This window comes from Notolepis coatsorum (genome assembly GCF_963971535.1).
Source record: "Notolepis coatsorum genome assembly, chromosome: 7".
NCBI lineage: Eukaryota > Metazoa > Chordata > Actinopteri > Aulopiformes > Paralepididae > Notolepis > Notolepis coatsorum.
This window is the reverse complement of record NC_140171.1, coordinates 52345509-52358394: the sequence shown is the minus strand read 5'-3', so window position 1 is coordinate 52358394 and position 12886 is coordinate 52345509. Positions and strand designations below refer to the sequence as shown.

The window sequence follows — 12886 nt, the reverse complement described above, 5'->3', positions numbered from 1 at the left end:
ATGAATTTATTTTTGCAATATAAAAGGTTTATGAAGAGAAGTAGGAAAAGTACTGGCCTAAATAATATTACAATACGATAAATATGGGTATATCAAACTATAATAAAGTGTCAAAAGACAGGAGCGATTCACAAGAGAAGAAATCCTTCTAATAATGCTATATGATTTCATAACTTTTTTGCAAACTAGCTCAATATGATTTTCCCATGTAAGGCATTCATCAACGACACCTAATAATTTAGCATGACATGTTTAATTTCAATATCATGAATATCTAATTTAGAGTCCTGTTTTGAATAATTATTTTTAGTTTTTATTTCTGAAAATCATATAATTTGATTTATTAATATTTAATGAAAGCCTATTAATCTGAAACCATGTTGCGGTTTGTGCAAGTATAGAATTTGCATCTTTAATCAGGGAACCAAAGTCAGAATGTGAAAATACTATGTTTGTGTCATCAGCAAAAATAATGGGAAGAGTGGTATCAATCTGTAAGGCAAAATCATTTATAAAAATAAGAAACAAAAGAGGCCCAAGGAATGAACCGTGTGGTACACCACAAGATACCTCAGTTCTGGGCGGCTACGTGGCGTAGTGGGCAATGCGCTCGCCACGAATGCGGAGACGCTGGGCTCGCCTGTTTGAGCCCAGCGCTCCACATTGCTTTCAGTTTAGCTGGTCGTTCGTACTAATACACATTGGCCGTATTAGGGGGTGGGAAACTGATGGGTGGGGATCGGGCGTTGTGGACAGCGACTCCTACAGGTCGGTTGGTGCGCCTGCGCAGTAGAATCAGGAAGTGTCGGGCAGCGTGAGCCTCCCACGCGTTACTCCTCGCCACTGAGAGATCGAGCTGCGCAGGTGAAAAGATGCGACTGCTGTTACCTCAAGTACCGGAGGGGACTTGTGCTATGTATGACTTAGTCCACATTGCAGCCGGCTTGTGGGAGGCAAGAAACAGCGTTCGTGACAGGGGAGGATTGAATTGGATAATACGAAATTGGGATGGGAGAAAATATAGAAAATGGGAGAAAAAGCCGGTTGCTGAGATAATCTCTAAACCAATGGATTACAACATCCTGAAAACCATAATGATTCAGTTTGGAGATTAAGATTAAGCAACCTAGCTGCAGCATTTTGTACCAGTTGTAGCCGGTCCACTGAGGCTTCGCTCAGGCAGTTGAACAGAGAGTTACAATAGTCTGTAGTAGCCTTGATTGAATAAAAATGTGAACAGACAATTCCACCTCTGCATGTGATAAAATAGCCCAGAGTTTAGCTATTCCTGAGGTGGAAGAAACGGGTGCAGGTCAGGGATTTAACATGCTTATCAAGTTGCATAGACTGATCAAAGGTTACTCCAAGATTTTTTATATTTGAATGAACATTTCCCTTGACCGGTCCCATAAGATTTTTTTTGTTTGGGTTAAAAGAGGAATACAGCTGGATATTGTCTGCGTAGCAATGATATGAAATATATGACACCCTTACATTTGCTTATTGTGAGTCCTAAACGGAGCATATAAAGGGCAAAGGGGTCCCATGACTTCTCACCTCAAGATATTTTAATGAAAATGGGCTCAATAGAGCCACACAAGACCCCTCTTTACAGCCAGACTGATTCTAGTCACATGCAGAATTAGAAACCAGGCAATATAACAACTTTAACACTTTCAGCGCCAGACCCGAAATTTCTCGGGTTATCTCGCCAGCGGCTGAGCGCCAGAACCCAAGAAATATCGGGTTTTCATCGTTTTTTCTTTTATTCGATTTTAATATTCTATACAGTCTCACAGACCTTGGTGTATCATTGGGACTCATTCTGAGACCTCAAGATTGCAATGCCGGCCGAATCCTGCTAGGTGGCAGTATCGCCTACCCTTTGAAACCTTATTTCACACTGTGTGTTACATTTCATATGGTCCGGGCGGAGAATGGCAAGTGAAATGCTTCATTCGAGCCACTTGGAATAGAATAGAATAGATCTTTATTTGTCATTGTTGGTACAACGAAAATTTGTTAGGAACATCACCACTGGCATACAAACATAAGATATAGCATGTGCAAAAATAATGTCAATAATAATAGTAATATAGTAATAAAGTATCAATGTCCCAATGTCCTCAATATATAACATACCATCATTGTCCCAAGTGCATTTAGTGCTAGTGCAAATAAATTAATAAATATAAATATTTCAGTCCAGTGAGTTAATGGAAGGAGGGAGGGGGGGGGGGGGTGGGCGTTGACTTGCAAAGGATGAAATATTGTATAGTGCAGCAATGCAAGTCCGGTTCACAGTTATTGTTGTAATGTGGGAGTGGGAGTTATGTCACTGGGGGTGGGATGCGGGGGGGGGCAAGTTGATGTTCGTCGTTGAGCATCCTGACAGCCCGTGGGTAGAGGCTGTTGGTCAGTCTGCTGGTTCCGGACTGGATGGATCTGTACAGTACCTTCGACCAGAGGGCAGCAGTTGAAAGAGATGGTTTGCTGGGTGGTACTGGTCTTGTAAGATGTTATTTATACGCCGTAGGCAGCGGGAGGTAAAGACTGTGGAGATATCTGGGAGGCTAGCTCCAGTGATCCTCCTCGCAGCCTTGACCACTCTGTGGAGGGCCTCCTTCTCTGCCCTGGTGCAGCTAGGAAACCACACCAGTAGTCCGTACGTGAGTACACTCTCTACTGCGCAGTGGTAGAAGTTGGCCATCAGTCCCTGTGGGAGTTTAGCCCATGCATAGTTTAGCCCATGCATAGTTTGTCCCATTTCATGTCAGGGACCCGATGGACATCAATACTGGAAATCGCGATCAGACAATTGGAATATTCATTTTGGAGTACCTTTTAGCAAAGGTAAGGACTATATGACGTCAATCCTACTTTGATCCTACAATGATTTCACATCGATCACAACGATCATATGTCACATACTCAGTGGCGTTGCGCAATATGTCTGGGCTCCCCCGCAGGTCGGACCATGGGTCCCCGCCCCCTCCCCCAAATCAATAATAGAGTACATGGGATAGACATTGCGGCCACTTTTTTAAATGTTTATTTTTTCAGGCATCTTTTGTAAACAGTATACTGTAGGTCAGTAGGAACTTTCTTTATAAAGATGCATCTGATTTAAACAGTATAGGGTCAGTAGGAACTTTCTGTATAAAGATACATCTGATTTAACAGTATAGGGTCAGTAGGAACTTTCTGTATAGATACATCTGATTTAAACAGTATAGGGTCAGTAGGAACTTTCTATATAATATACATCTGATTTAAACAGTAAGTTTTTTTTTTTTGTAATCTATTGACAGCACTAATTCTAAGTTTCTAACCTGTCTCGAAGCGTGAGGCACGACTAGCTGGCTCGGCTGTAACGGGGCTGCTGGGGTCTGTGGGGGCACGACTAGCTGGCTCGGCTGCAACGGGGCTGCTGGGGTCTGTGGGGGCACGGCTAGCTGGCTGGGCAGCCCACTGTATGCCTATGTCTGAACTGGCCTCGGAGGGGGCACAGCTGACTTCTTGCTGACCTGCAAAAATGAACGGATTAGATTCCAATTCCTGTTATGGCGAATAAAACTTTCTATTATTCTAATGTCTAACCTGTCTCGAAGTGCGAGGCACGACTAGCTGGCTCGTCGGAGTCGGCTGTAACGGGGGGGGGGGGGCGGGGGGCTGCTGGGCTGTCTGCCTGGAGCTGACGGCCGGAGGCCTGGGCGGGTTGCTAGCGGTATATCTGCAGTAACGTTAGAGACTACGAGACTGCCGGAACAATGACGTTATTTTAGGTAGTTTTGCCCTCCTGCTCGGCTTTCGCTCTCATTTTGCTTTTCTGAGCAACGCTTGGGTAGTGGCGCTTCATTTTTCATGTTTACCGGCAACGCAACTAATGAACGTTATTTATATGAGCAATACTTCCCGCTTTGTTTTGAACGCTGGCCAGCCTGCCAATGAACATTAGTTATCAGCCGGCTGACGGCGGGGTGCGTAGCAACATAGCAGGGAGGGGGGGGGCTCCCCCACACCGTGGGGGTTGCAGGGGCCTCCCCTACGCCACTGCACATACTCCAAAACGTATGCCGTTGCTGACGATCAGAGCATCACAAAACGACCCCCCCCCCCCCTTTGATGCCTTCATGATGAAACATAATACCTATTATATACCTTTGATTTGGAAATAGTATTGTGTCCAGGCGAGCAACGCAAACGACTTTAGCTAAATGCACATAGTGCTCCATGACTCAGCTTCCAGGAATTAGCTTGGATCACTCTGAAACTATACAATATTCACCACAGGATAACACGTGAACATATACATGAAAGAATTCACTCTTTTTTACATGTTGGACGAGAGATTGTGACTGTCATGTGACCTACGTATTATTACCATGTTATTTATGTTAATTATTAATTAACTAAGTTAGTTATTCATTTATATGTGCTGCTTAATAGCCTACACTACACATTTGTCTATTTATTGATACTCCAATGAATTGACAATCATGACATTGCATTACTGCTGATCAGCATGTAATCAGGTTAACTGGTGGGGGAAAAAAGTGTCTAACTTTTTTTGCTGCCGGTAGACCATCACTGTATGAATAGGAAGAGCTGTAGCGTGTCGTACTAACCCTTCCAGCAGCTTTGTGGTCCGACCTTGAACTTTCTATAAATCCATTTAGTTAGATCCAGCGCTGAACATATACTTTTATCCAGTGCGCATTTGGATAGTAAACGGTCCTGAACGGTCGTGTGTGGTGTGGGGTGCTAATCGATTGTTGTTGAGCGACAGCTGATTGCAACGCCAGGCGACGTTGCTCGCCTTCCGTCTGCTTTGGACTTTAACACCTTCAATGCACAAACAATAATTCCAAATGATAGGCAATGCTTTTTTTTTTTTTTTGCACCAATACCTTGTCTTGTGAACTTTTAGTTTGAACAAGAGCACAGTGGTCACATCGCAGGGATACCTGTGATTGGTCAGACAATGTCGCTGAGGAATGAGGAGCGTTTAATTGATATAGAAGAACATGCAGTAAAAATGAAATGGGTCAATATCACAGAAGATGTTATTAATTGTGGAGGCCAAAATTTGGATCACAATTAATAAATGATGAATTGTGCAGCCACCCATTGATCCTTCTGTTCAATGGTATGAATAAGCAGTTTCAGTAATTTATTACGCATCACATAAATTAATGTTGGGGTGTGAAGGTTAAACTGGAACATAGCAAAGCCAAAGTCTAGAGCTTTAGACAGCAGATATTTACTCTGTAAATACACGTGTCTGAGTCTCTGTCTCTCCCTCTCTCTCGCTCTCCCTCTATATATCTCTATATCTCTCTATCCTCTCTCTCATTCTTTCTATCTCTATCTCTGTCTCTCTCCCACCCATCCTCTCTCTCTCTCTCTCTCTCTCTCTCTCTCTCTCTCTCTCTCTCTCTCTCTCTCTCTCTCTCTCTCTCTCTCGCTCTATCTCTGTCTCTCTCTCTCTCTTTCTCCAGGATATGACTATAGCAGCAGCGTGTGCTCCTCCAGGGGGAGGTCGTAACCCGGTGACCCCTCGCTTCATCCGCCACTTCAGCATGCTGTGTTTGCCCACACCCTCAGAACAGAGCCTCAAACAGATATTCAAGGTCAGCAGACACACACACTAATTCTGTATAGGGCATCATCCACATTGCCCAAAGCAGATCTGGTTAATATTGTGTATTGTGGTGAGCCCGCCTGGCTGTACTAACGTGATCCGAGCTCCACAAATCATGTTCAACCCAGATTCGGCTCAAACAAGGGACTAAACACGTTTTGCAATTATGCCACAACAATGTGGAACGCCCTACCCACAGCCGTAAAATTATGTGAATCCCTACCCACCTTCAAAACCGCTCTCAAAGAGCACCTGCGCGAGGCTGCAATTCTAAACTGGCCTCGGTAAATGTCCATAATAATAATGAGGCTATAAACAGTGTAGTAACACACTCAACACAACCGATTACTGTACCCCCTAATAGGCAAAACAGAATATTTGAATAGATATCACTATGAAACGTTCCCAGTTTGTTATGTACATATAAACTAAGAAAAAATATATTGCACTTTTTCTCAATTTTATGTTTATAAATGCAAATGAGGCATTTCCCCATTAACCCTTTATCTGCCGGAGCTTATTCTCATCCTTGTAGCCTCTCTGCCAGCACGTTTATAATTCCGTGGCCGACGTTAAATCATTCATGTAGTATGGGTGATATATAGATCAGAGCAGTTTGTATCGAAAATGGTAAACAAACAGGCTGAAACTCACCCCAGTCTCCTCGTAGCGTTGGGTGATGAGCGTGGAGCAAAAAGATTGCTATTATGGGATGTTGATCTAGGTCAGTGCTTCTCAAACTTTTTCTGTCAGGCCCCCCTTTGGCGGACCAAAATATTGTTTTCAGAGCTGTCATGGATGAAAAGCCAGCTTCACACAGATACTGTATGTGGTGCCAACTTTGAGAAACACTGATCTAGGTGAACCATTTCCGGGTTGTATATTACTAATACACGTCCAATCATGTTGTTTATTGAGTTATGGCAACGGATCGATATGCACGGTGTCTGGATAGAGTCCCGCGAGCGATAGTGAGCGGCCGGACGGAATAGGGAGACACACCGGCGTCACAATTATCGACATCCGGTTGCAACTCACCGATCGGCCACCAGGTGGCGGTATTGAAGCGTTGGAGAGTTGAGCGGAGATCTACAGCATCAGTCAAGACTCCGTGGGTGAAATATGAATACCATGACTGAAATATTGATCTCAAAGACGCTGTAAAACGGCATTGGCAGATTACGCATGGCGAGGAATGACGTGGTAACACGTCATTGGCGAGAAAAGGGTTAAATATGTGCACATTTATGGATGCATCAAATACAATTTATTTGTAAGGCCTGACAACACACGTTAATGTCCCCATGGGCCGTACACGTCTTCTTTAAACAAGTCAAGAAGAAACCTCACAATAAGTCAAGAACAAAACAAGAACACCATAAAGTCCAATTTTTTTTTAAATAAATGCAAAATAAATAAATGCAACACTCCCAGACATACCCCATGCGAAGCTAAGGAAAAACTCACTAAAACCTAGCAATAGGAAAAAATGCACCACAGGCAATGTGGAGGAGAGAAACCTTAGAAGGGCCAATGTGGCAATGACTGTGGCAATGACTTCTTAGATGTCGGTGATAGTAGTGCTGCAATAAAACAGGTGAACAGTTGGTAGGCATGCACTCATAAATCAAATCAAATAAAATGTATTTGTAAGGCCCGACAACACACGTTAATGTCCCCATGGGCCGGACACGTCTTCTTTAAACAAGTCAAGAAGAAACATAACAATAAGTCAAGAACAAAACAAGAACACCATAAGGTCCAACAAATTTAAAATAAATGCAAAATAAATGAATGAATGAATGCAAACACTCCCAGACATACCCCACGCGAAGGTAAGGAAAAACTCACTAAAACCTAACAATAGGAAAAAATGCACCACAGGCAGTGTGGAGGAGAGAAACCTTAGAAGGGCCATTCAAGGGGTGATCTCCCTTCTTAGATGTCGGTGATAGTAGTGTTGCAGACTGACAGTTGGTAAGCATGCACTCATGTGTGTAGTGAAACACAGATGAGTGCATGCAATAGCAACTGAACATTTTGAAAAATTAAAGATAGAGCTGATAGCGATAGCAACTGAACATTTTGAAAGATTAAAGATAGAGCTGATAGCGGATCTATTTGATGCACAGGGGCGTCGCAAATAGGGTCGCGTCCTCCCCGTCTTAATCACGGGACGTTCAACACTCCGGTCATCGCTCCGAGACAGCCGGAGACAGGGAGATAGGGGGTGGCACAGAGAGGGTCGCAACCTCCCTGACATCATCGCGGGACGTCCAGCACTCCGGTCATCACTACGAGACAGCCGGAGACAGGGAGACAGGAGGGCACGCAGAGAGGGTCGCATCCTCCCGGTCTTCATCACGGGATGTCCGACACTCCGGTCAACACTCCGGGACAGCAACTCACAGGGAGACAGGGAGACGGGACAGGCGTTAGACAGCTTGCGTGATTGTAGTGGGCGGACATAGCAATAGATACAAGTGGTAAGCATATATGTGAATAGAATAGATATATGAAGTAAGCATATTATGTGAATAGAATAGAAGTACTTAACCCAGCAATGAAACCACATTGACAGACCACTAACCATGTTGACAGACCACGGACAGAAGACGGTAAGGAGCTGATCCATGGCCACGGTGGTGCACGTAGAACAGTCACTGCAATCTTGGCCAAGACCCGAGACATCCATCACCTTGGTCAGCACTACGAGACAAGCACTCAGAGAGATGGGGGGGGTTGGGACAGGGGTTAGAGAGTTCCCATGTTTGTAGTGGGCGGAGATGGAGCAATAAATACATGTAGTAAATACATGTAGTGAGCATATGCATACAGGGTGACTCATGTGTGTAGTGAAACACAGATAAGTGCATGCAATACCAACTGAACATTTTGAAAGATTAAGATTAAAGATAGAGCTGATAGCGATAGCAACTGAGCATTTTTTAAAGATTAAAGATAGAGCTGATAGCGGATCTATTTGAGGCGAAGGGGCGGCGCAGATAGGGTCGCATCCTCCTGGTCTTCATCACAAGACGTCCAACACTCCGGTCATCACTCCGAGACAGCCACTCACAGGGAGACAGGGAGACAGGGAGCCGGGACAGGCGTTAGACAGTTTGTGTGATTGTGATAGGCGGACATAGCAATAGATACAAGTGGTAAGCATATATGTGAATACAATAGATATATGTAGTAAGCATATTATGTGAATAGAATAGAAGTACTTAACCCAGCAATGAACGTCTGAGCTGATAGCGGATCTATTTGATGCACAGGGGCGTCGCAAATAGGGTCGCGTCCTCCCCGTCTTAATCACGGGACGTTCAACACTCCGGTCATCGCTCCGAGACAGCCGGAGACAGGGAGATAGGGGGTGGCACAGAGAGGGTCGCAACCTCCCTGACATCATCGCGGGACGTCCAGCACTCCGGTCATCACTACGAGACAGCCGGAGACAGGGAGACAGGAGGGCACGCAGAGAGGGTCGCATCCTCCCGGTCTTCATCACGGGATGTCCGACACTCCGGTCAACACTCCGGGACAGCAACTCACAGGGAGACAGGGAGACGGGACAGGCGTTAGACAGCTTGCGTGATTGTAGTGGGCGGACATAGCAATAGATACAAGTGGTAAGCATATATGTGAATAGAATAGATATATGAAGTAAGCATATTATGTGAATAGAATAGAAGTACTTAACCCAGCAATGAAACCACATTGACAGACCACTAACCATGTTGACAGACCACGGACAGAAGACGGTAAGGAGCTGATCCATGGCCACGGTGGTGCACGTAGAACAGTCACTGCAATCTTGGCCAAGACCCGAGACATCCATCACCTTGGTCAGCACTACGAGACAAGCACTCAGAGAGATGGGGGGGGTTGGGACAGGGGTTAGAGAGTTCCCATGTTTGTAGTGGGCGGAGATGGAGCAATAAATACATGTAGTAAATACATGTAGTGAGCATATGCATACAGGGTGACTCATGTGTGTAGTGAAACACAGATAAGTGCATGCAATACCAACTGAACATTTTGAAAGATTAAGATTAAAGATAGAGCTGATAGCGATAGCAACTGAGCATTTTTTAAAGATTAAAGATAGAGCTGATAGCGGATCTATTTGAGGCGAAGGGGCGGCGCAGATAGGGTCGCATCCTCCTGGTCTTCATCACAAGACGTCCAACACTCCGGTCATCACTCCGAGACAGCCACTCACAGGGAGACAGGGAGACAGGGAGCCGGGACAGGCGTTAGACAGTTTGTGTGATTGTGATAGGCGGACATAGCAATAGATACAAGTGGTAAGCATATATGTGAATACAATAGATATATGTAGTAAGCATATTATGTGAATAGAATAGAAGTACTTAACCCAGCAATGAACGTCTGAACCACGTTGACAGACCACGGACAGAAGACGGTAAGAAGCTGATCCATGGCCTTGTGGCGCACGTAGAACAGTCACTGCAATCTTGGGCAAGACCCCGAGACATCCACCACCTTGGTCAGCACTATGAGACAACGACTCAGAGAGAGGGGGGGGGGGGTTGGGACAGGGGTTAGAGAGTTCCCATGTTTGTAGTGGGCGGAGATGGATCAATAAATACATGTAGTGAGCATATGCATACATGGTGACAGTGGAATCATAGTATATAAGAAAATTGTGGAATTGAGTAATAGATAGAACTACTGCAAGCGTATGCATACAGGATAAGATACAAGACAATAGCTCAGGGCCGTATGCCCCGGGGGGCAGGAGAAGCTGCTCAGAAGGTTCAGCACTGCAGGCCAGACAGAAGGCGGTATGAAGCTGTTCCATGGGACCGGTTGAGACAGAGGTTAAAAAGGCGGTCAGGGTGGGGGGTCAGATCTCCAACACCATCACCCTGAGCATCGGGTCCCCCCAGGGCTGTGTTCTAAGCCCCCTGCTGTACTCACTCTACACACACGATTGTGTGGCCAAGTTCAGCTCCAACTCCATAGTGAAGTTCGCAGACGACACGGTGGTGGTGGGGCTGATCTCGGACAACGACGAGAAGGCCTACCGGGAGGAGGTTGAGGTACTGGAACGCTGGTGCCAGGACAACAGCCTGCTCCTGAACATTGGTAAAACCAAGGAGCTGATCGTGGATTATAGGAGAGGACAGCAGGAGACACACACACCACTGATGATTAACGGGGCTACCGTGGACAGGGTGAGCAGCTTTAAGTACCTGGGGGTCCACATCTCAGAGGATCTGACATGGTCAACACACATAGACACAGTAGTAAAGAAGGCGAAACAGCCCCTCTACCACCTGAGACAGTTAAGGAAGTTCAGAGTATCGGGGAAGATACTCCAGTCCTTCTACTCAGGAGCTGTAGAGAGCATCTTGACCGGAAACATCACTGCCTGGTATGGAAACAGCACGGCACAGGACAAGAAGGCCCTACAGAGAGTGGTGCGCTCAGCCGAGCGTACCACGGGTATTGCACTACCTCCCCTGCAGGTTCTATACAACAAGAGGTGCAAATCCAGAGCCTGCAGGATAATGAAAGACCCTCACCACCCCAATAACAGCCTGTTCCAGCTGCTGAGGTCAGGCAGACGCCTGCGAACCCCAGCTACTAGGACAGAGCGGCTTAGGCTCAGCTTCTTCCCCCAGGCCATCAGAGCCCTGAACAATGAACATTGAGTGCCACAGAACACTGAACTATCCACACACAAGCACACATGAACACACACACGACACGCACGCTGTGCACGCTCACACACTAGCAGCCACTTAACACTTTAACATGAGCGGGCACACACTCATGCCGCACACACGCACACTTATGGCCAAAAGGAAAGGCCACTTTAAATTAGAATAACAGGAACAGTGTATTGCACTACCAAAGCTACCTAGCATGTCCTATATGCTCTGTAAATAACTATGTACAGATACCGAGATGTCACACCATGTTACCTGTTACCTGTTTATTGCACAATGTTGTTTTTTATTGGATTCTATTATATGTTGTACCACTGTATTGCACATTGTTGCGGGCAAGACCACCCGCATTTCATTGTATACTTGTATGCCGTGACAATTAAAACTCTTGACTTGACTTGAAAGGTTCTCCCATGTCTGCAGAAAAGCAGACATTGGAGCAAATAGTCATCCTAACTAAACTAGACAGATTAATCTAAGGGTCAGTCCCCGACCAGGTGAGATCAGGGTAGGTTGAAGGAGAGAGAGAAAAGATGGGTCTTAAGCAGGGATTTAAAAGCTTCGACAGAGCAGGCACCCCTGACGACGACAGGTAATTTATTCCACAGGTAGGGAGCGTGGTAGACAAAGGCTCTGTGGCCGGCGGATTTCTTTTTAACCCTAGGAATCGATAGAAGCCCCGCATTTTGTGAGCGCAGAGCACGAGCGGGCGAGTATCGAGAGATGAGATCGGATAGATAGAGCGGTGCAAGCCCATTTAAAATTGTAGGTGAGGAGTAGCACTTTAAAGTCAGATCGGGCTTGAATAGGAAGCCAGTGTAGGGCGGACAAAACTGGTGTGATGTGATCAAATGTTCTAGTTTTAGTTAGTATCCGTGCAGCCGCATTTTGCACGAGTTGAAGATTTTTGATGCTTGAAAAAAGTGCATTACAGTAGTCTAGACGTGATGAGACAAAAGCATGAATTAGGGTTTCAGCATCAGCCAGAGTTAAAATGGGGTGAATCTTTGCGATATTACGAAGATGGAAGAAGGCAATTTTGGTGACATTTTTTATATGTGCATTAAATGAGAGGGAGGAATAAAAAAATACTCAGAGGTTTTTTATGGTGGAGCTCTGGGATACGTGACAAGTATCAAAGTTGAGGGAGATGTCCTCAAACAGGCCTCTGTGGTTTGGGGGGCCAACAATTAACATCTCAGTTTTATCTGCATTAAGGAGTAGAACGTTTTGCGACTTTTTGACGGCAAGCCTCAAGATTTTGTAATTGGGAGGAGTCATTTGGCAAAATTAAGTAAAATACACAATTAAATGTGTGTTATTGAAGTTTTATTGTCACTAGTTTCATAGAAGACATGTTTAGGAAGCAAAATATAACAAAATCTCAAAATCAACAAACATTTTTATATTTGCCTATTCACCTGGGGTGTCTCGCCTTAAACAGTACTGTATATTTGTATATATTGTATGTCATAAATGTCTGGATGTAACAGTACTGTATATCTGTATGTTGTGTATGTCATACATGTTATGATTA

The 12886-nt window shown here is 45.0% G+C and overlaps 1 protein-coding gene across 1 annotated transcript in view; it reads left to right on the top strand.

The window, feature by feature from the left end:
• Nucleotides 1–12886, top strand: part of dnah6 (dynein, axonemal, heavy chain 6) — a gene marked incomplete at both ends in the record, with an annotated part of 372041 nt that overhangs the window by 130512 nt on the left and 228643 nt on the right. Inside the window, 1 exon segment of the mRNA XM_084318285.1 lies at nt 5502–5633. Within this exon segment, the coding sequence (XP_084174411.1) occupies nt 5502–5633 (132 nt within the window).